The following is a 23,335-nucleotide window of genomic DNA, read 5'->3' on the forward strand; positions in this document are numbered from 1 at the left end:
CAAAACAAAACAAAACAAAACAAAACAAAACAAAACAAAACAAAACAAAACAAAACAAAACAAAACAAAACAAAACAAAACAAAACAAAACAATCTCTCTGTCCAAGCTGAGAGTAGGTTGCTTTGCCATTATGATGGGTGGAAATCATCTGCTGCAGTGTCTTTGGTATTGTGAATAACTTTTCTGCAGTTGCATACTCAATAAGGTTCACATTGTTTACATGTTGGTCTGAGTTTAGAGTCCTGGGAGGTTCCATTTGAGGAAATCTCTGACCTGCAGTGGGTGGGCAGCGGTGCACAGGGGGCCGTCTTCCTTGGCAAGTTCCACGGAGAAGAGGTGGCTGTGAAGAAAGTGCGGGACATCAAAGAGACTGAGATCAAACATCTCCGCAAACTCAAGCATCCCAACATTATTACTTTCAAGTGAGGAAGCTACATCCTTTTTTTAAATATATATATTAGGATATATATCTCCCAGTTATTTAACTCTGATTGCACTTCCCTTTCAGGGGTGTATGCACCCAGGCTCCCTGTTACTGTATCTTGATGGAATATTGTGCTCAAGGGCAGCTGTATGAGGTGCTGAGGGCAGGCCGTAAAATCACACCTTCCCTCCTGGTTGACTGGTCCATGGGCATTGCAGGTGGCATGAACTACCTACACCTCCACAAAATCATCCACAGAGACCTCAAGTCCCCCAAGTAAGACTCAGAAGCACAGCTGGTGTACTGACAGTTTCTTTGATACTAGAGCTTAAATTGTTTATTATGTAATCTCACCTTTCCAGCATGCTGATCACACATGATGACCTGGTGAAGATCTCTGACTTCGGGACTTCAAAGGAGCTCAGTGACAAGAGCACCAAGATGTCGTTTGCCGGCACTGTAGCCTGGATGGCTCCTGAAGTTATTCGGAATGAGCCGGTGTCAGAAAAGGTGGACATCTGGTAAGTCTGGTTAACATTCACACTTTTTTTCCTATAGGCTAGAAAAAGTTGTGCTTCTTCATCGATTACATCGATTTAACAATTATCTTTAAAATACTACACTAAAGAAAATATGCAGATAGCTTGTTGGTATTGTGAATTAATAGTTGAGATATGTTTGAAGCTTGTTTAAAATGCCTTGTTGTGATTCGTATGCATGCATTTTATCTTTTCGTTAAGATATTTTGACCTCAGTGAGATTTCTTGAATAAATAAAGCTTAACTTCTCTTAAAGGTCCTTTGGAGTGGTGCTCTGGGAAATGCTTACAGGAGAGATCCCTTATAAAGACGTCGACTCATCTGCAATCATCTGGGGTGTGGGAAACAACAGCCTTCAGCTGCCCATACCGGAGAGCTGTCCAGATGGCTTCAAGATCCTCCTCAGACAGTGCTGGTGAGCAGCGTCTGGAAATGGGCAGTTGGAATGAAAAAAAAAATGAGCACAGCAGGGAGGAGAGGACAGATGAGAATAGTAGAGGCGAGGGTTGAAAGTAGTTGTACAGGGAGCTGTAAGTCTGTGGTTTAAGGATTTTATTGATTTTACAGTGCATTGTAAATGTGCACAGCTGTGTTTTCCCATCTTGGATTTGCAGGAACTGTAAGCCCAGAAATAGACCTTCTTTCCGCCAGATCCTTCTTCATCTGGATATAGCGTCAGCCGATGTACTGTCGACTCCTCAAGAAACATATTTCAAGTCTCAGGTAATTTTCAGCTGAATGGAAGGACTTTAAAAAATTAATTACATTTTAAGATACACATATATATACAGAGGTGTGAGCAGTTAAATGAAAAACCAATATAAAGTGCCTTAGTAAGGTGGTGAGCCATTATAATCCACCAGAACTGCTTTAATGCATCTTAACATTGATTCTCAGTTAAATAAAATTCAGTTGTATTTATATAGTGCCACTGTACAAAAGCGTCTCCTCAAAGAGCTTGATGTTGTAAGTTAAAGATGCTGCAATATTAGAGAGAAAATCTCAACAACCCTATGACCAAGCACTTGTGACGGTGGGAAGGAAGAACTCCCTTTTGACAGGAAGAGACCTCAGACAGAACCAGGCACAGTGAGGGGCAATCATCTACCTTGGCCAGTTTGTTGGGTGAAGGTAAAGAGAATAGGAAAAAAAAAAGAGGGTAGAAAGAGACCAAAGATTAAACACAAACTGTGGGAGAAATAATTGAGGTTGGTGAGATGCAGTAGCAGATTATAAACACATCATGAGTGCAAAGAGGAGAGTGAAATGAAAAGAAATGGATCATGGGACGTCCCCCAGCAGCTTAAGCCTATAGAGGTGTTAACTAAGAAACTGTTCAGGGTCACATAATCAAGTCTTAACGATAAGCTTTTTCAAAAAAGAAAGTTTTAATCCCTTTAAAAGCTGAGTGTCTGTCTCCAAGTCTCTTGAACTGTTTTAGACTGATAGAGCACTATTCTGCCAAAGATATTCTCTCATTCGGTGTTTTGATGATGGTGGTTGGAGAGGCTTGTCTACCACACTGGTAGCCCCTCATTGTGATGCTGTAAGAGACCACGTCTGTCACGATATAAATGTTTCACCATGCCACCAAAATGCCCATGCATAGCATAGCAGAACCATCAAATCCCCGCTGTAGGCATCAAGGGTTTGGATTTTTCTTTTAATTTGTAGCCCATCTGCATAGACGTAGACAAAGGGACACAACTACATGTGCTTGCAAAGCAATCAGACATTAAATGTACAAAAGAGACCTGATTTTTGAAGTCACCTCTGAGGAGACAGAGCTGGTTAACAGAAATGTACTCTCATCAGGCTGAATGGAGGGAAGAGGTGAAGCAGCACTTTGAGAAAATTAAATCTGATGGCACTTGTCTCCACCGACTCGATGAGGAGCTGATCAACCGACGCCGAGAGGAGCTCAGGTTTGCTTTTTACTGTTAAAATAGTTTCATGCAAAATCAAGGCTTTACAATTAGCAGGCTAAAGATACTGATATTTTACTATGTTAGCTGACATGCAAGAGGCTCTTCCCCTCTGTCCTATTTCTCGCTGTCTGTCCTTAGCCTGCCCCTGTGAATGAAATAAGTGCCTTGCGTTCACATCTATTGTAGAGCTTTTAGATTCTCTCATGCGGATGCACAGTGACATCAGCAGCTTCTTTTCTTCTCAGGCATGCTCTGGACATTCGTGAGCATTATGAGAGAAAACTGGAGAGGGCTAACAACCTTTACATGGAGCTCAGTGCTGTCATGCTGCAGCTGGAGCTGAAAGAGAAAGAGTTGCAGAGGTGCAAATAAATTCATGAAACCACAGTATATGTTTTTGAAATGCAAGCACCATTTGCAAATAAGCCTTAGTGCATTTACACTTTGGTGGCATTTTCTTTCTAGGAGAGAACAGTCTTTGGATAAGAAGTATCCGGGATTGTTTAAGCACCATAGTTCCAGACAGAGCAGCTCGTCAAATTCCATGGACAAACTCATCAAGAAGAGAAACGTCCCACAAAAACTTCCCTCGGGAAAGAGGTGTGAGATTTCATTTTATTGGGTGAAACTGGAATAAATCAGTGAATATTCATCAGCCTTGTGGATTGTAGTTTTTGACTAATCCTTCCCACTCTTTCAGGCCAGACATTCTTAAGTCTGAGGTAATCATTCCCAAAATGGACTCCTCCGTAATGCAAGTCACTATTCCAGCCTGCCCTAACAGGAGCTCCACTTCTCCCAGCCGGTCTCGGAGGGTAAAGACCCGCCATCGTAAGCCCGGTAAGGGCAGCAGTGGGGACCTGGCTGGACTTAAAGCCAATCAATCCTCCCCTAACCGGGACACAACTGCCCAAGTTAACAGTTCTACCACTAACACCTCGAAGCAGCTCCTGGAGCCTTCCGCAGCCCTGCGGGGCCTCAGTCACGAGCAGCAACAGAGGCAGCTATCCTCCTCCAGCCCTGACCTCATCTGCACCACGCTAGAGGCAGACAGCCAAGGAAAAGGGGAGCCCTCTGTGGGTGGGCTGGAGAGAGGAGGGAGCCTTAGTGCCTCTGCAGGTTTAGGGGGGTCAGAGGGAGGGGCGGCCGGTCTGGATGATCTCACAGAAACCCCCCCACGCAGTGACACTCCCAGCGAGGATGCTGCATCATTCCCGTTCTCCAGCAGCCCGGACTCACCGTGTGGGAGGGGGGCAGCAGCAGGACGGGGCTCTCTGGGATCTCCACGCCTTCCTCACGATGGGGAAGATAAAGAGGAGGGAGCAGGTGTTGTGAGGCTGCCCCGGGGAGCATCAGGTGGAATCGGGAGTCAGCACCTCACACCTTCAGCCATTCTGTACAGGGCAGCTATCACACGCAAACAGGTACGGTGCAGGATACCGCTCCTTAATCCTCACTGTCCCCTTGGTGATCGTTTTCAGTTGTGCATTTTTCATGTTTCTGACTACAGAGGCGTGGAGTGTCATCAGAAGAGGAGGAGGGTGAAGTTGACAGTGAGGTTGAGTTACCACGGAGACGGTGAGTAACTGTCCTTCATTACTTGAAAATTCCCTCCAGCCATCTTCCCTCTTTAACAAGTTGCTGTTTTATTCAGAGAGCAAATTTATGTCAATCTTTACCAGAATCAGAGATTCTTTTTTTGTTTGTTTTGTTCCTTCTTAATCGCTCCAGACGCCCGACCAGCATTACCAAGTGCCAGTCGGTGTCTACATTCAGTTCAGAAAATCTGTCTGTATCGGACGGTGAAGAGGGCCACACAACTGACCACTCTCACAGCGGTACTCCCGATGTTGTCAGCACTAACACCGACGACAGGTTGGATGACCGCAGCGACGACCTCCTTTCTCAGGGGTCGGAAATCCCTGTGGACAACACCGACCCTGCCCAGGCTTCTGATGGCCTGTCAGAGAGAGATGGAGCTCTGGGCCAGTCCAAGGCTCAGCTGGATGCCGGGCAGAATCCTAATGAGGTAAAGAAGCTGCACAGAGGACCGCATGTGTCAGCTTTGGTCTTCTCCTTAGATGAGTGTAGCCACTGGTGAAAAGTACGACTCAAAACCTGTACTTGACTATATGCATTTTATTTTATTTCATGTTAGACTACCCTGATACAGTTCAGGGTTATATTTTACTTTTTGCGCAATACAGACTGCCAAAAAAAAAAGTTAGAAGGTGAGGGGAACTGGAGTTAATTCAAAGCCACTCTAACAGAGACAAGAGCCAGAAATGAGCATTATAGATTCCCTTTAATTATGTTATGAACCTTCAGTTTAATGTGGTGACCCTGAGGATAGAGCTGTTGAACACAATGAACACAACTGTCAGATTGTATCAGACGAAGAGAAACTCTCTCACTTTACCCAACTACACCAATGATATCTTACCATGTAATACAGTTATTTTTACTTTTCACCATTGATCATTTTATTTAAAGTTGCAGTTGAATACCTTGATGGATGAATGGATGCATTTTAAAACACCTGCTTGTGTTAGTGGCAACAACTAAATCTCATCCTTGGAAGGCTCTAATTGTTTTACTTTCACTTCATTCTTCTTGGCCTTGTTTGCCTCTTTTCAATTGTGTGGTTGATATTTTATGCTTGTTCAGGTTATTTAAGTGTCAACCATTTCACATACAAACAAAGTGCCATCCTCTTTCTCCTTTAGTTCTTCAATCAAACTTTGATTTTGCAGGAAAATGTCACACCCAGTGGCAGTGAAAGCAAGGCAACCAGTCTCATCACTTAGCACTAAATGTGCGATCAACTTTTTCATCATAATGATCTAGTTAAATAAAACAAACACACAAAATGAAACTGTCTAAATACGGGGTCTCCCACCACTGCTAAAATTACACTCCAAATTCAGGGTTCGCATCTTTTATTTCACGCTTCCATTTTTGGATCGTTGACACTGAAATTAGGTTTATGCTCATGTCTGCTGCTGGTCATGTATCGCACACTTTTTTCCTCTTCCTGCTCTCTTTTTAGAGTCGAGCCTTGTGCGATGATTCTGACTGCGACAGTGCTGAGCTGGATCAGTCAGGTAGTGGCGAGCTCAGCCGTCCTCCCAGTGCCGGAGCGTGGGCGCCGCCATCTCAACCTTATCAGTGGTCTCCACAGGCTCCCCATACAGGACCTCCATAGATCACTGGACACTAGGAAAGATCCAGCTACTCTACAGTGAGCAACCATCACAGGCGTACACCGGTCTGTCAGTGCAGTACATTACTGTTGTCATGAGGGATCACACCTACTACACCACTCAGACTATGACAAGTTGACTTATGGTGTCTCATAAGTTTGTTGGCTGGCAAACCTGCACCAGATGACATAGGACATTTGTCATATCCTGACTTCAGATATTTTGGCAGCTTGTGACATCAGATAAATGTCATTTAGGTTCAGTAGGGTTTGATATTTTTTTCTTTCAGGCAGGATAGTTCCAGTTTGCAAAAACCCTTCCACAGATGCACACGCACGCACAAGAAGATACCACACTCTTAGTCCTTTAAACACTCTAACCTTCACTCTGGGAGCATCCTCCATGGTACTCCACACACTAATGCATTAAATACTAATGAATAATAAATGTAAATATCCATGACATACCACATGAGAAATATCTAACTTTATTTTATTTGTAAGATAAAAATGTAAGACTTAACAGTATGCAGCCCTGTGAACAAAATGCATGACTACATGTTTATAATTTATGGTTCGAATGTGTCCGTTTTATATTTTGTGAAAGTTTACACTTTTTTAATCCTGAAAGTATTAATTGAGTTTTTTTTCTGTTTTGTTAATAAATGTTATCACTAAAAAAAAAAAAAAAAAAAGAGTCAAAAATGGAATGAAAATACTCACATTGATCGATCATGATGCATAATTTGGGTTCTCAGTAGCTAAAATTTTATTTATTTTTTAAACCCTCCTACTACTGAGTTTCAAATACACATATGACACACTCGAGGTTTTTATAGAGTTTCTAAAATTTTTGATGGGGTGGGAGGTCTTTTGGTTCACTCGAAATGCACCTCTGCTATTGTATATACTCAGTTAACCAGCTTATTTAGTACATCGAGCTAAAATTCTTGCAAAGACTTCCTTGCAGCACTTTATGGGGTTTTTGTTGAAACTGTTTTAAAAGGCTGTGGATTCAAGTGGAATATCATTGTGGAGAATGTAATTTGTTTGTGGTGTGGGTAAACTATATTTCACTAAAGTTGTGCTTGTCATTTAGCCGGGGTGTATAAAATTATGTAGAAGCGTTTTGGAGGTACCGTCGCCACAAACTGACACAACCAGTTGAATCAGACCCTCCCTAAAACAGTTTTAATATAAACTCAACATTCTAACCTCCAGTAAGGTAGCATTTATTGCAGGACTGTTGCATAAGACTGCATTTGTTTTAGCTATTTGTTCTTAATAAACTGGCAACATATTACTGCTATACAATTTTATGACATTACTGGTGCTAGCAATGTCTGCTTTTAACCATTTCAGCAGTTAAGTGCAGAAGAAATCCACTGTTTTAACACCAAACTGTAGCGCAATGAATGGAGTCAGACTAGTTTTAAAATGTAATTAGTTCAGACGAATCATTTTCTATTTCTACTTCTCAGTTGTTAAAGGCTTATATTCCACCTTTGGCAACATAACAGTTGGCCAGAGAGCTAGGTGTTCTTGTTAGCAGCTGATACCTTTGAAATGAGTTTTCTGGCCTTCTGCAGCTATTTCTTCTTCTGTGTTCACATGACTTGCTGAACCAGAATTAGAATGACTACATGTGATAGTTTTCTTTGATGCTAACTAAAAGCGCGCCCTTGAGGTAGTGTCTTGTTTAAGTATAGGATTCTGCATTCAGGTCATACTGAATAAATCTTATATGTGCAGACATGCATGGAAAACTCCTGACGGTTGACCTAATGTGGAGTCATAAAGAGTTTGATTTAAGCCTGTTGGTGTGACTGCATGGTTTAGCACCAGAGGTGGGGATCGCACAGTATATTACCGTAAGATACAATCATGATACCAGTTGTATCGCGAAACATTCTGCAATAGTTAATATATTGCAAGACAATCATCTACGATACAGGATCATATCTGTGTAAATCAGAAAGAACTAAAGAAAAAAAATACCCCCTAAAAAAATATCAATCATTCACTTGTTTTTAGTTTCTAATAATTAGCTTTATTACTTTAATAAAGTGTCCGTTTATTTGAGTAGCTATATGATTTGCTTTCCTCTTCTGTTATTTCTCCTAAGTTTCTTTTCATTCGATACATTTTGCGGCATCATGAAGAGTCACGAAGGACTCCAGTGTGTCAAACGACTGAGCAAAATCCAGTTACAGCGCCTGCATATGTAATTTAAAAAAAAAAATGCTGATATTTGTGGCGTTCAAAACGGGCAAAAATCTCAGCTTTGCAGTGCTTCTAAAGTAACTAATGTTGGATCACTAAATAAACTACAAATAGTAGCCCGATGTGTGCACGTTCTGTGTGACAGATCTCACTATTCATTAGGCGGTCCAACATGCTGGCTCACAAAGCAGCGCACTTAAAAATAAATAAATCATCCATTACACACGGTAGCTTCTTTCAAACTAGTTCATCTTTGTTTAGCATTCTTTCATCAGGCATAGTTTGCACAATACTGTACTATACCCCATGGAGGTTTGGTGGCAAAGTGCACAAGAGATTATATTATGCATAGATATAAAGGAAAATAAATAGGACTTATCACATCAAAAATTTAATATTATTGTTTCAAATACTGGTAAATATATTTGTGACCCTTACAGATGTGACTTTTTTTTGCCTCTTTAAAGAGAGCCCCCACCTAACTCGAACCCAGGACATTTGGTTCCAGTGCATCTTTGACTTGTAAGAGAAAGCAATTTGATTTGTTGCTTGATGTGTAAATGCAGCAGAAAACCGAAAAGCAGCAGCTCTCATCCACGAAACCTAAATAGACTGATTTGTGAAATCGGTGGAGTACCATGCAGTAATGAACCAAAAGGCCTCCGGTTGTTCAGGATGTTGGCAGGCTTCATAAAAACCTCATCTGTTCCTTTTACCCTTTAAGATTACTGCAGAAGTACCCAGATAAAGAATAGAGCACTTCTCTGTGATGGTTACTAGTAGAACAGTAAGTATCCTTTGGAGTTTGAATAGAAATGTTTTGTTTTTATACAGCATTGCACATTGTACTTGTAACATAGGAATTATATCAAAAGCAAAATATTATGAGCAACAATAAATAATGTATTGGTTACAAAAAACAAAGCTGGGTGTGATGTTTGTTTTAAAAGACAGGTCATGCTATAGCTACAGTTTGTGCTGTCGTTGCATCAAAGACTGCTCAACAAGAAATAAATGACTATTTTCAATCTCTTTGAGCATGTCCAAAGTGTGCCCGTGTTAATTTATGACAAATTCGCTTGCTCGCCTCTGTACACCACAGTGCATTTTATATCATAATGTAGTATAGACTCGAGGGGTTTAACAACAGTATTGACCTCAACATCAAGGTGAAGACATTTTGCAAATGTGATAACTCAAGAAGGATGTCACCTAGCATTTTGAAACAGATACCATAGGTGCTTCTACTTGGGAGGCTGAGGGGAAGCACTGACCGGTATTTTCATGCAGTCTTTTATTTCAGTGCATGGGAAGAAGACCATCAACGGGCTGAAAGAAAACAAAACTAAAAAAAAGAAGAATGGGCACAAACTTTAGCAGTCACCAAATCAAATCAAATATTTGGTCAAGAAAAAAAAAAAAAAAAAAAAAAATTGTCTTGAAAGAAAGAAAATTGAGCATTTAAGGCCTAAAATCAAGAGATCGCATTAAGGTGCAAAGCATTTGTTATACTCAAAAACAGCAAGGCCAGATTAGATTTAGCCAGAAAACTTCTAAAAGAGCAAACACTTTTGGATGGGAAAAACAAAACAAAACAAAAAAAAAAAACAAACCCCAAAACAAAAAAGTCTGAAATGAAACCAACTTGCACCAGAATGATGGGAAGAGAAACAGGTGGAGACAGTGTTATGGCAATGACATGAATGGCTCCCAGTGGAACCGGGTCACCAGCGGTTATTAAATAATGTGACTGCTGACAGAAGTAGCAGGATGAATTCTGTAGCATACAGGGCTCCACTCTTTGCTCAGAACACAGCACGGTATACTTTGTGCAATGACTCAAAAGTAAAAAGACCCACAAACATGGGTCAACTGAAGGTGGCTGTAATAAAGGCCTCTCAAGGCATGACACATTATTTGGTAATGCCCATGGGTTCTAGACTTCAGGCAGAAGTCCCCCCCCCCCGATCCACCCCTTTTCCCCGTGATTGCCTTTTTTTTTTTTTTTTTTAAAAATACAACAAAACAAAAACAAAAAAAAAAGTCTCAATCCCCATGAGATGGTACCAAAAAGGAAAAAGAAGAACAAAGGACTGTTTAAGCATTTCACATCTTTTATTTCTGCATTTCATTTCTTCAACAATTTAATTGCACCCAGATCTACAATATTTCGAAAACGTGCACAAAAACGTGAGTTTCTTCATCCTGCAAAGAATAATAAAAAATAAAATCTGACCCAGGCAAAAAAGATAGCAGGAAACTAGTGTTAATTCTATAATTCTCCTTCTAATTAATCATAATTTAATACCTCAGCATAATATACTTAAAGACCAATATGTCTTGTAGTTTTGCCCCTTGCAGCATTCCCCCTCCCTGCAGTTAAAAAAAATATTTCTCTATTTAAAACAAACATTTCAATGTTATTATCATCACCACCATGGTCTTAGTAATTTAAGAGAAAAGAATATATTTTCCTCTTATTTAAGCCCACTCCTCATAACCAAAGCCCACCCACCCTTATCAGAATCCAATACACAACAATGCTCAAAATCCCAGGGTCTGCACTACGAAGCAGGTTCAGCATACCTACGATGCCTTCTTACTGTCCGACTATAACAGACATCATGCCACGATATCAATGTGGTAAGTCAAAGCTTTTTCTGAATATAGCAATGAGCCACAAAATTCTTAACTATAATCCTCAAACAAATATGTGAGTTTCTGCAGCCAAAGCCGGTAAAAGCTTTGTGTAAATGAGTAAGATAGGCTCATTAATATCACTGCCCTATCATTAAGGCACGAGTAGATCTATCATTACAAATGTGTATTCCAATAAACTGATGTGTTCCTCAGACGTCATCTTATGGCAAATGAGACATTTTAGCATTTTTGTTTCAAGCTGCAAACCTGGTGGCATCAACAAGCCTTGGAAGCATGTAAAGCACAAACAGAAAAACATAATTCAAACCTGTATGTGCGCTGTACTCGTCAGAAAACGCTACTGAGGTTAGACCGTTTCAGAACACCCCATACCTCATAAGATCCAGTCTACCCAAAGGTATCTTCTAAAACCAGTTAATTACTCAAAACCGACTGACCAGTTGATGCTTTTATATATGCTGATCTGTTACCTCATGCATGTGTGTGGTCCAAGTTATCACTGCAATGTGTCCCATTAAGGAACTGAACTGACTACTGTGTAACCTTCAGATCCCAAGATTACCTGGCGTTATGGCGCTAACCACAAATCCCGCTTCGTAGTGCAGGCCTCTGGTTCAAGAAATAAAACGGATGGAAATACAGGAATGACACAAAATAATTACTCAGCAAATTAGAGGTGAGACATGATGTAGCTTAAAAAAAATTCTCATCTGAACCCGCACTAGACAAGGGGTAAATTACCTTCGGACTAAAAGGTTTTCCCTGCATACACCTTCAGCTGAAGATCACTTAGACCCAGTGAGACCCGTTAAACCCACAATGCCTCATTCAGGAAGTACAGCCTCAAACAGAAGATGGCAAATACCAACAAATTCTACTCATTCGAGGAGCTGTATATTAAATAAAAATAAATAGATATTTAAAAGGAAGGGAAAGAACAGTCCATCTATTATGTTATTGTGTGGTTTTTTTTCTTCATTTTTACATTTTCTAAGAAAAATCTGACATAAGAAAAACATTATTTATGCCTTTTCAGATTTTTCTAAAATTTTACCTACAGTATATCAAGAAGATCATACAGATATACAGCAAAATAAGAGGGAAAAATACAACAGAAGGAGTCCTTAAAAACTATATGCAAAGGGAATTTAAAAACATAATAAATAAATAAAATACCAATATCATGATAATGGTGTAATTACAACTGAGTAGGTGTCTAACCAAAGCAGAGGAGAAAACAGTGAGTTTATAGTACTTGGTTTTTGCATTAAGTTCAATAAGGGACCTCTTGGTAAAAAGTAGGGGGAGGGGTTACGTTAGGTGCTGATGAAGATCTCCATGTCAGTTGGCTGCGAGTCCAGTAGCTTCAGATGACAGCCTGAGCAGAAAACAGAAAAATCCAACACTGTTTAAAACAAACAAGTTAGATTATCAGTAACACATGTTGCTGTATCTGAAAACTAATAAAAAAAAAAGTCTCAGACTTGTGGACAATCTGAGTGAGTGAAGATGGACGATTTCTGCTATCGTTTTACAGAAGGTCTTTTGACTGGCAGTTTGAGTTAAGCAGGATGAGATTTTTCCACAGAATACACTTGATTATCAAACTGCCCATCTATCAGGAAATCAACACCTGCTTCCAGCAAACTGATGTGCTATATGCCCTGATAATGAACTGTGTGACCCCACTTCTTACTTTAAAAAAAATCACCCTGAATCTGTACAGCAGGCTTAGCTGCAGAATTCAAATACACTGCTGCTGGAGAATTGGGGGTGCGAAAAATGATTTTAGTTTACCAATTACAGCAGGATAATTGGACCGTTATTGGCTGATAAACTGAGGTAAACTATGTTATGTCACAATGTTCTTTGAAAACATAATAAACAGGAGCCACACTGGCTGCAAATAAAATGTTGGTCAGGCAAAAGCGAATCCATCAATAACTGTGTGGTAGTGATGGCAGTGATCAACCCAACTCTGCTACAGATTTTGTTTGTTTGTACATTTTAGACTACATACACTTATATCTCATTGGTTTGTGCACATAATGGACAAACAGCTGTTCGAATGGTAAAATCCGGTGGTTTTGGCCCGTTCAGTCAGCCCTAGATTCTAGTGGGACAGTGTCACAGCTGGAAGAGGGGGTAATGAAATTATTACGAGAGCTGTAGTAATGAAGTGACTGTTAAAAAACTGCCAGTAGTCCAATTCTAATAAATCTTCGGTAACCTAATTAGAAGCGCTCCTCGTCTTTCCCCTTATGTGAAGAATCCATTGCTTCTGATTGATACTAGTTGGTCAAGTGGACAAATGGTAGGAAAACTCAATCTCCATTAATGTGTTTCAAAACTGACCAGCTGCACAATGTCAGAATTTAAAAACAGACAGCGAGAGAGCGCCATCTTCTTTCCATTTTGCTCTAGCCTGTGGCTATTTTCTTACCGGGCATTGATCAGGTACTCAGCCAGGCTGATACTGGCGTGGGAGCCAGTAATGGTGACCTGTCTGTCAGTTGAGCCCTCCACAGGGTTGGCAATCTTGATCTGAGCCCCTGACATCTGACGGATCTCATTGATCTTTGCGCCCTGACGGCCGATGATACAGCCAATGAGCTGGGGAAGAAGAATTACATGACACTATGTCAATACTTTCACTGCAATAAAATAAATAAAAATAAAAGGTTGCCAATTCAAACAAAATGAGCTACTCAGAAAATCAGCAAGTTTCTCTGTTAAGAAAAAAAAAATTAAAGTCACATTAATTTTGACTTACATCGTTTGGAATGGTCAGCTCATGAGAGCCAGTTTGTGCAGAGGCATCCATCCCAGCTGAAAGAACACAAGAGTGAGTTGATTGCATGGATTAACAGAAACAGACAGCAATCAAATTCCTCCTCACAGGAAGTACACCTACCCTGGAAGCCCTGGTTGCTGTGTGCAATGGGGAAGGGGCTCTGCTGCATGGCCAGCTGGTGAAGTTTGGTGAGCTGTTGAAACAAAAAAAAAAGAAAGATACGTAGAGCACAGACAGACAAGGATGTGTTAAGAAACACTGAAAATAAACTTTAAGACTGAAATGTTCTTTCCCTTGTGTAAGTGGTGGTTGTGATAATGAGTGGAAATCATGAAATTGTGAAATGAAAAATGGGATCAATGATTTTGCTTTAAGATATTTATGTTAGGATTTGAATCTATAATCTTTGGAACTGTTAAATGGATGTGCATCTCAAGCAGTGGTGGCTGTGGGAAGGGCAGCAGGAAAAAAAAAAAAGTCAAGAGGGATGAAATAAAAAGGTGGTATGGCTTCCCCGGACCGAAGTTGCAAATATATTGGATCACTTACAGAGGGCCCCTCACTTACATCAGGCTGTGGAATGGCGTGCTGCCCTTGGACAGCGTAAGCCTGCAAGGAGAGAATAGCACTTAGGAGGGTGTGGCAGTGTGACATGGTGCACTCCAGTATCCATCAGTCCTCTGTTCTTGTTACAAGGAGCAATGCCAGGCATGCTACTAGAATAGCATTTCCATAACTAAACTCTGTTAAAATAAAAGTGTTTAAAAAAAGAAGAAGAAAAAAAAAAGTACTTTTATTACTTTACCTGACCACCTGCAAAGATGACAGGAGACCCTGAGGGTTTGGGTCTGTATGGGATGGTCACTCCTTTTGGTGGAGACTAGAAAAACAGAAATATTCACCTTTAACTATCAATAACTACGTAAAGTATCAGTGTCCAGAGCCCATTTACAAAATCATAAAAATCAGGATTACATTAAACAATGTTTGTACCTCAAGCATGACAATGCAGATCTGCTTGACACACTCAATAATGGACTGTGGAGTCCCTGCAACGGTGATGGCACGTTCTGTTGAGTTGGGTAACATGTCCCCTGCTACTTGTACCTGAGCTCCTGCAGACTACAAAGTCACAGCAAGAATTACAACACCGATCAGGGGAAAACAACAACAACAAACAAAACCCACAACAGGATCTGAAATTCATACAAGACTAAAATAAAGCAGACAAACCTCTCTGATTTCTTTGATCTTGCAGCCACCTTTACCAATGAGTGAGCCGCACTGGCTGGCGGGTACAACGAGGCGCATGGTGACTGGTGGTTTGCTGGTGGCCGTACTGTTAGTCATCGAAGTGCTGATGTCCTGTAGGGGAAGCGGATACAACAGGAGGCTTTAGAAAGTGGCACTTGTATAGCTGCTACGTCTTTAACGTAAGATACAACAAACAATTCTAACCTCCTCCAGTTTCTCTATGATCATGGAAAAGGCTTTAAAGATAGAGGTGGTAGGTCCCGCGAGAGTTATGATCCTCTCTGGGCAGTTCCCCTCTGAGATGTTGATACGTGCACCACTCTGCAAAGAGACAGGAAAAAAAAAAATTGAATCAGTTGCTTTGTTGTCACATGATGCATGAGTCACAGTAAATGTTGACATGTTCTTTCCTGATTGTTGGAAAAAGACAGACTTACCTCCTCTCTCATCTTTTTAACAGACTCTCCTTTCTGTAGATAAAGAATACAAAACAATATTTACAAAACACACCAAGGGACATGCCACAGTTAGCATCGTTCTGGCAGTAAAACCAGCTTACCTTGCCAATAATGCTTCCAACCTCCTACAGAAGATGACAACAAAAGTTCGTGTTAAAACAATACTTTGCGGTTTTCTTTTTTTTACTACAGCTAGATTAATTTTAAGGAATGAATGCAGACTTTAAGATCCTTATAGAATCTAAACCTTATATCAGTGCTGGAATGTTGGGGTTTTTGCACACCTGAATCACATGCAAGCCTTTACAGCCATATAAATAGTTGCAATAATCCCAAAAACCTGTGCTGACCTACTTTTTCACCCAACACACCAAAAACTGATCTGCAATCAATAAGGGGTTTGATAACAGCTTTTGATATCTTTTCAGTCTATCCATAGTTGCATGCAGTCACACTCACCTTCCCATGCATGAGAAGCCTGATGGTTAAGGTGACATTAAGTCCTCCTTCAACCAAACTGGAGTCCATTGCTGCAGCTGAATCCAACACACACTCGCACGCGCTCTCAACACTGGCCAACAAAGTGAGTCTTTGGTCACTGGCTGAACGTCTGCAACAGAGTGGAAAAATTAACAGTCAGAGACAAGCGTAGTTGGTGGAAAGTGTGAGGCCATCTGCTGTCAATGCAAATCAGTGAAGTGATGCGGGCAGTGCACATCTTGTAGACTTTAACGCCGTTTTCCAGCCACGTCGAAAGAAAGACGTTTCAGTTCGGTAATTGACATTAGACTGGCCCGAGTCCACTCATTCACTGTGCACAATGACCCACTGTCTCTCGGCGGTCGTGTCTATTTTCTGGCATTCTACAGCGGTGGCGACATCTCTTTAACTCTTGTAGTCAACACAAGCTGCTCAAAACAATCATTTAAAAATCACCGTAGCTTTAAATAAACTTCACAACCAAGCTAGTAAGAGAAAGCTAACAGCGTGACGTTATGGCATCAAATCCTGTTTGAAATGAGCATCCCAGCTAGTCACGCAAACGAGGGTAAGAGGAAGTTAGCTGCACCAAAACATTTTTCCACTCAAAACACTCGCTTTTAGCTACATGTACAGATTGAGTGCTAACAGATTTAACCATTCCATCTTAAAAAATATGTAGCATTTCGAAGCTAACTCCTGCTCCACCATCAAGCTAAAAATACAAATCAGTGATTTTCCATCCAGCACGCTAGCGTTAGCATCCAGCAACTAGTCGGATCCCGCGGCCTACGAACCGCACCGAGTTATCCCTGTCCTTCACTCCTAGGGGAAAAACACACATATACACAAAGCTGGAAGACTTACCGGAACCGTCCCTGGAAGTGTGTTCAGGGGGTGGGTAGGGTGGCAAGGGTAGAAGGGGAGAGGTTCGGGAGGGAGTTTTAAAAGGATCTGGGGAAGAGGGAAGCGACGCCGCTTTTCGATCGGACTCCACTCTCCTCCTCTGCTTCGCACAAAAGACAAAACGCGTTCAACTCTGACCCCTTTAATGCCCCGCCCCCTCAACTAGGTCAGCCCCGCCCATTGACGTGATATTCACTCCGTACAGTACAAAACAAAAATATAACTAAATAAAACGAAAAAAGCAAAAAAATTCTTTTATACTACATATTTTCCCAAACGCAACAAATACCATTTATTTATTTATTTATTTGTATACATTCACAATGTGTACATTGTGAATGTATACAAATAAGTTCATATTGTTTCTGCCAAAATATCTATCAATTAATAACCAAAAGCAAAAATAATACTGAAAAAAAAACATAAATAAAAACTAAAAACTGTAGTAGTAGAAGATGCTGGTAATATCTTTGCTAATATGGTAATTACTGGTAATTTATTTATCCCATATTTGGTAATTTCCCTTGTCACAGAGGTTGAAATACTACTAGTCCTACTAAATGTAATAATGACAACAATATAGGATTCATTTTCTCCTTCCTCTTTGCTTCGTCTCTCCCTTTAGTGAGATCGCCACAGTGGATCATCTCCTGCAACCTTATCCCTATCCCTAACATCCTCCTCTGTCACACCAACTGTCAAATGAAACCAAATTAACCAGGTAATTTAACCACATACTTATTTGCAATCCCTGGTTGTCATTCTTAGTAAGGAATTTGACCACTACTGTACTTGTTGAAACTTCGTCAGAATGCTGTAGGACTGATTCTCAAAGTCTCTCTTCTGAAGGTGTGAACAACATTCTTCCACAAAATATTTTAGTGTTTGGGATTTTGATGATCAAGGCAGAGAGCTATGGGAGATCCAAAATCTCCAGCAGGGATTCAGCTGGACTGAGAAATTGTGAGTTTGAAGGCCACATCACATAATTACATGGTTTTTTATCTTTATTGATCTGCACAGTGATATAAATGGCAAATATTTCCTTTACAGAAGAGGTTACTGTGGCATGTTTACATCGCAGCTCATTTTCATCAAATCTGATGAAAAAAAAAAATAACCAAACCAGAGGAAAAGGTGATGTCTAACCCAGGGGTGGGCAACTCCAGGCCTCGAGGGCCGGTGTCCCTGCAGGTTTTAGATGTGTCCTTGAACCAACACAGCTGATTTAAATGTCTTTTTGTCAGCACCACCATTTCCAGCGATACAGTACCATCCTGTAAACTCTTGCTGCTATCATCCCTGAATCTTGTCTTCACCGGCTCCACCCACTCTCTTCTGCACCTCTCTTGTGCACTGTGCATTGTTTTGGACAGAAGACCCCAGATATTTAAACTCATCGACCTACTATCTAACCTGCACCTGTCTCCCTCTCATTCACATAAATATTTTCTGTATTGTGTCTGCTGGCCTTCACTTGTCTTTATTGGCTCAGTTGGCAGATGTTGTCAACACCTGGCCAGTGCAAACTAACTGTAATGTGTGTATTCTAAATAGTGACTTATGGAGACAGACCCACGGGAGGTCTTGAAAGACTCTTCGCAGTTGTCTGTAAATCCAACAGATGGCACAATAACACTGTGAACGTAGCTGGTGGCCGTTCTCTTCAAAGTCCTGCATCCATTCTGCCATTGCTCAAAAAATACTCATTCATAGCTCGATGAGTTGACCGAGGTGTCGTGACTGTACCACCTAAAAACGAGAAGCACTAAAATTAGCCGTGTGAAAAAGGCATTTTGCCCAGTTAGAGATATAAAATGAGCAAAATTCCTTTGCGAAATGAGTCAGCACTCTAAATTTAAAAGAGGAGCTAGAAACTGCATGTTTTAGTTGCTGAATTATAAACATATCAACTAATAATTTATATTACTGCAGTGAATGTCTCACTACTTGACTCCAGCTGCAGTATTTCTATAAATTTCTTATTATGAAGAGAAGACTGCTAATAAATAGTGTGATTTGTATTTGCTGTGACAGATCATTAAGTGTCTTTAACAATCTGGGAATATATATGTATTCTTCGGCGTATCAGTCTGGTGTTTATATATATCTATCCTTTTACCTCTGATGATGTTTGAAAACCTGTCACAGTGGATTTGGCTGATACACCGCATATTTTCTTTTTCTGTTGTCATGCATACATAAGCAGAACAAATAAAAACCAAAACGTCATGAAATGTGAAGACTTGAAAGCCTGACCTCTTGACCTGAAAATAATGAACCCCAGTCATTCATATATATTTTTTTCTATACGCAGAATATGATTGATGACTTTCTGCTTCACGATGGATTGCCTTGTTTTCTGCAAGTCTGTTATTTGGTTGAGATGATTGATGGGATAAACAAGCATCTTAATTGTCTGCTAGTGTTTGTTTTGAATTAAAAAGAATACAATCAAAGGCACTGCTGTACAGTTAAATCCTCGCAGTCGTGATTCTTATTAAAGCAGAGTGCTATATATGGCCGGAAAGCAAAAGAGATAGATACAATGGAACAGTATAACCCTATAACCATGTGTTCATGGTCTGGTTGACAGAGTATTCTGCCTGAACTCATTCACCACATGTTCATTAATCTGGTGCACATCAGAGCACCCACAATACAATTAGTCAATGGACAGAATAGCTCGCTATTGTCTGTAACCAACTTTCTATTCTCCTCATTTGTAAATCTTTAATAAATCCAATTCTCTGATGTCCCACACAGTGTGGCTTACACCTTTGTGTTTACGTGCATGAGTCATGAATCATGTCTGGCTCAGTTTATTAGGTTCAAAATCGCTCTGCTGTCGATAGATTGCCCCCACGCTCGATGCAGTGGAGCTCTGCTACTCTAAAAAACAGTTTGTCTCAACGTTTCCTGTTTTTTTTTAAATTTCAAAAATGAATCCAGGCAGTAGATGTTTGCTCTCGCTTTAAGAAGCCATCTGTAGTGCTGTCTGAATGGTGGCAGGCTTACAAGGCTGGTGGTGTTTTTAAATTAGAACCATGGCTGACCAGATTTACTCCTATCCAGAGATTACGACACGCTGGCTGCGAGTTAAACATCTGATGTAGGCAAAAACCCCTGCAGAACACATTAACACTGTTTGGCTTTTCCTAAAGGGAAGGTAAAGGGTAACTTAAAAACCCATTAAGTGAAAGACATAAAACAACTGTTTTTGTGTGAGGACAAAAATGTGTTTAATTAGTGTAAAAATGCCTGTCTCTTTGATCTGAAGCACAATCACTGAGAGCCGGATTATACAGAGGAGAGGAGGTGCGAGCTCTTCAGCCTTTCCAATCAGCACATGGTCTCCCTGGCCTTTCATGTGTGTCTCCCCCGTCGAACAATTGCTTACATAATCATCTGCTTACTTTAATCTCTGCATCTTTCCCACAGTTTGTGCTCTTTTACACTTCTCTCACTTTTCTCTGTGGTACCCCCATCAAATTCAGTGCATCCTCCCATTGTACACAGTGTGTCTCCTTCAGTGCTTTTATCTGACATGCCCACTGGCACTCTCACTCTCTTGTCCCTCTTCCCTCCACTGGTGAGTGTTCATTGATTATTGTACATGAATTGTATGATGAAATGCCACTCGCCCACCCGGCATCCTCTCGTCACTGGCCCCTGACATCCCACTGCCTGCGAGCGATCCAGACTATCTTTGCCTTTGTGTTTAATGATCTGAATGTTAGATTACCTTTCTCTGATATTCATACCTGGATTAATCTTTTTTAAAATGGCGTGTGTTTTAGTGGTGTGGCATATGTCAGTAGTACGCCTTCGACTTTTAGCAACTGCAAATATGGAATGCCAGTGCAATCTTTTACGGTGGAAAGTGATCGTTTACAGCGATAAAAAGGGAGACTAAATCCAATTTATTCTCTTCAGCTGTAAATTGTCTGCACATATTAAAGCAAATTATCTGGATTACAGTGTGAAACCTGATGACACACTCGAAGCCAGAGAGGCGAGTATCCAATTAGTCACCTAATTAGCAAGTGAATGTTGTTGTTATAAAAATTAAAGGTCTTGAAAAGAGAAGGAAAACAAAAACAGCGGAGACAAACCTGGCGTCTTTTGAATACGATACCATGATTTAACTGATAAAGCGAGGACACCTGTCTTTCCATTTTTGATTTGTGACATCTGACGCACACGGTGTGACTGTGTGATCAAGGCATTCATTTTTTGACAGAGCCGTAGGCGCGTTGTACAGATCTGTTAACTCACTAAACTGGAGATGCGGGGTTGCACAGTGGGGCTGAATTCTCTCTGCAGGGGTGTGAACGGATCCAAAAGCCTGAGCTTGTATGGTGACTGCAACGTCACTACCTTTCCACAGCCAAAGTTAGATGGCCCTGCAGGGTCACAGCAAGAGGTGACATGTGACCGTGTAAACTGTCCAGTCAGGAAACAGAAAGGATGTAGAACAGCTGTGACTTCCCACTTTTATTTTAAGACAATCTTCCGCAAATAGGTTGCCCCTGCTGAGACAAATAATTGGCGTGATATCTTGGGGGCACGAGCATGAGGAGCAGTCTGCATTTTAATGCCAGTCCTCCACAGGAAGAGCCCAGCTATGCATGCCACTGGGCATGATCTGTGGACTCTGTACATTCAGGGAAACACATACTATTGAAACTTAAGACAGACTATGGATTTTAGGTGAGTACAACAACAAAAAAAAAAGAATGACAAGCAAATTTTTATGTGGTGAAATGTTTGTTGTTCTACTTTAAATGCATTTAAAATTAAATAAACAAAATGTGCAGATCAGTTAAAGATATTGTATTTTACTTCTTTATGCTTCTCCAGTTCATTTGTATCTTTTTGAGCATTAAGAGTACAGTTGTCTATGATGTCCCAGTTAATATAAAACTCTGATGGCTGCTAAAAACATAGATCTTACGGATGGACATCAGCTTTGTTTTATTAGTAATGGGATTCAGACCTGTGGACTCCACTATAAAAGCTTTGCATGATTCAATTCAATTCAATTCAATTCAATTCAATTCAATTCAATTCAATTCAATTCAATTCAATTCAATTCAATTCAATTCAATTCAATTCAATTTATACAGTGCCAAATGACAACAACTCAAGGCCCTTTATATTGTAAGGTAGACCCTATAACAATACAACAGGAGAAAATGGCAACAATCAGACAACCCCCCTATGAGCAAGCACTTTGGTGACAAGGAAAAACTCCCTTTTAACAGGAGGACTCCAGCAGAACCACCTTCAGGGAGGGGCAGTCGTCTACCGCGACCGGTCGGGGTGAGGAGAGGAAGACAGAACAAAAGACATGCTGTTGAAGAGGTCCAGCGATTAATAATAATAATTAATAATTAATAAACCAATTCTGTTTACATTATACATGCTTCCCTTAGGCAGTATCATAGAAGACATAGCATACATTTTCACTGCTATGCTGATGACACCCAGCTCTATCTATCTATGAAGCCAGATAACACACACCAATGAGTTAAACTGCAGGAATGTCTTAAAGACATAAAGACCTGGATGGCCGCTAACTTTCTGCTTCTTAATTCAGATAAACTGAGGTTATTGTACTCGGCCCTGAAAATCTTAGAAATATGGTATCTAACAGATTCTTACTCTGGATGGCATTACCTTGGCCTCCAGTAACGCTGTGAGGAACCTTGGAGTCATTTTTGACCAGGACATGTCCTTCAATGCACATATTAAACAAATATGTAAGACTGTGTTCTTCCATTTGCGCAACATCTCTAAAATTAGAAATATCCTGTCTCAGAGTGACGCTGAAAAACTAGTTCATGCATTTATTACTTCCAGGCTGGACTACTGTAATTCATTATTATCAGGATGTCCAAAAACTCCTGAAAAGCCTTCAGCTAATCCAAAATGCTGCAGCAAGAGTCCTGACAGGGACTAGAAAGAGAGAGCATATTTCTCCTGTTTTGGCTTCCCTTCATTGGCTTCCTGTTAAATCCAGAATTGAATTCAAAATCCTGCTCCTCACATACAAGGTCTTAAATAATCAGGCCCCATCTTATCTTAATGACCTTGTAGTACCATATCACCCTATTAGAGCACTTCGCTCTCGCTCTGCAGGCCTACTTGTTGTTCCTAGAGTATTTAAAAGTAGAATGGGAGGGAGAGCCTTCAGTTTTCAGGCCCCTCTTCTGTGGAACCAGCTTCCAGTTTGGATTCGGGAGACAGACACTATCTCTACTTTTAAGATTAGGCTTAAAACTTTCCTTTTTGCTAAAGCATATAGTTAGGGCTGGACCAGGTGACCCTGAATCCTCCCTTAGTTATGCTGCAATAGACTAGGCTGCGGGGGATTCCCATGATGCATTGAGTTTTTCCTTTCCAGTCACCTTTCTCACTCACTATGTGTTAATAGACCTCTCTGCATTGAATCATATCTGT

At 40.6% G+C, this 23,335-nt stretch overlaps 2 protein-coding genes across 3 annotated transcripts in view; one reads left to right on the forward strand and one right to left on the reverse strand.

Annotated features, from left to right (window-relative positions):
• map3k12 (mitogen-activated protein kinase kinase kinase 12) overlaps positions 1-6,789 on the forward strand; it is a 9,801-nt gene extending 3,012 nt beyond the window's left edge. Inside the window, exons 3-14 of the mRNA XM_005926198.3 lie at positions 240-423; positions 510-701; positions 788-946; positions 1,221-1,379; positions 1,579-1,687; positions 2,780-2,889; positions 3,138-3,254; positions 3,358-3,492; positions 3,593-4,316; positions 4,403-4,470; positions 4,624-4,921; positions 5,942-6,789. Of these exons, the coding sequence (XP_005926260.1) occupies positions 240-423; positions 510-701; positions 788-946; positions 1,221-1,379; positions 1,579-1,687; positions 2,780-2,889; positions 3,138-3,254; positions 3,358-3,492; positions 3,593-4,316; positions 4,403-4,470; positions 4,624-4,921; positions 5,942-6,097 (2,411 nt within the window). The 3' untranslated portion in view covers positions 6,098-6,789. The remainder of the gene's footprint in view (positions 1-239; positions 424-509; positions 702-787; positions 947-1,220; positions 1,380-1,578; positions 1,688-2,779; positions 2,890-3,137; positions 3,255-3,357; positions 3,493-3,592; positions 4,317-4,402; positions 4,471-4,623; positions 4,922-5,941) is intronic.
• A 3,619-nt stretch (positions 6,790-10,408) lies between these two features.
• LOC102304766 (poly(rC)-binding protein 2) lies at positions 10,409-17,001 on the reverse strand. 2 transcript variants are annotated; one of them, XM_005926203.2, is made up of 13 exons: positions 16,832-17,001; positions 15,944-16,094; positions 15,586-15,609; positions 15,464-15,496; positions 15,231-15,347; positions 15,006-15,137; positions 14,766-14,894; positions 14,578-14,652; positions 14,340-14,381; positions 13,893-13,965; positions 13,752-13,807; positions 13,422-13,591; positions 10,409-12,356 (listed from the first exon to the last, which is right to left on the reverse strand). In XM_005926203.2, exons 2-13 carry the CDS (start codon positions 16,010-16,012, stop codon positions 12,320-12,322), a joined length of 957 nt encoding a protein of 318 aa, XP_005926265.1. In that variant the 5' UTR covers positions 16,013-16,094; positions 16,832-17,001; the 3' UTR covers positions 10,409-12,319. The 2 variants fall into 2 exon arrangements, with proteins under 2 accessions (XP_005926265.1, XP_005926264.1); XM_005926202.2 differs by having other exon boundaries at positions 14,322-14,381.
• Between the last annotated feature and the right edge of the window lie 6,334 nt (positions 17,002-23,335).

The sequence above is a fragment of the Haplochromis burtoni genome, unplaced genomic scaffold (assembly GCF_018398535.1).
Source record: "Haplochromis burtoni strain Fernald_Lab_line unplaced genomic scaffold, NCSU_Asbu1 Contig_91, whole genome shotgun sequence".
NCBI classification, from domain to species: domain Eukaryota; kingdom Metazoa; phylum Chordata; class Actinopteri; order Cichliformes; family Cichlidae; genus Haplochromis; species Haplochromis burtoni.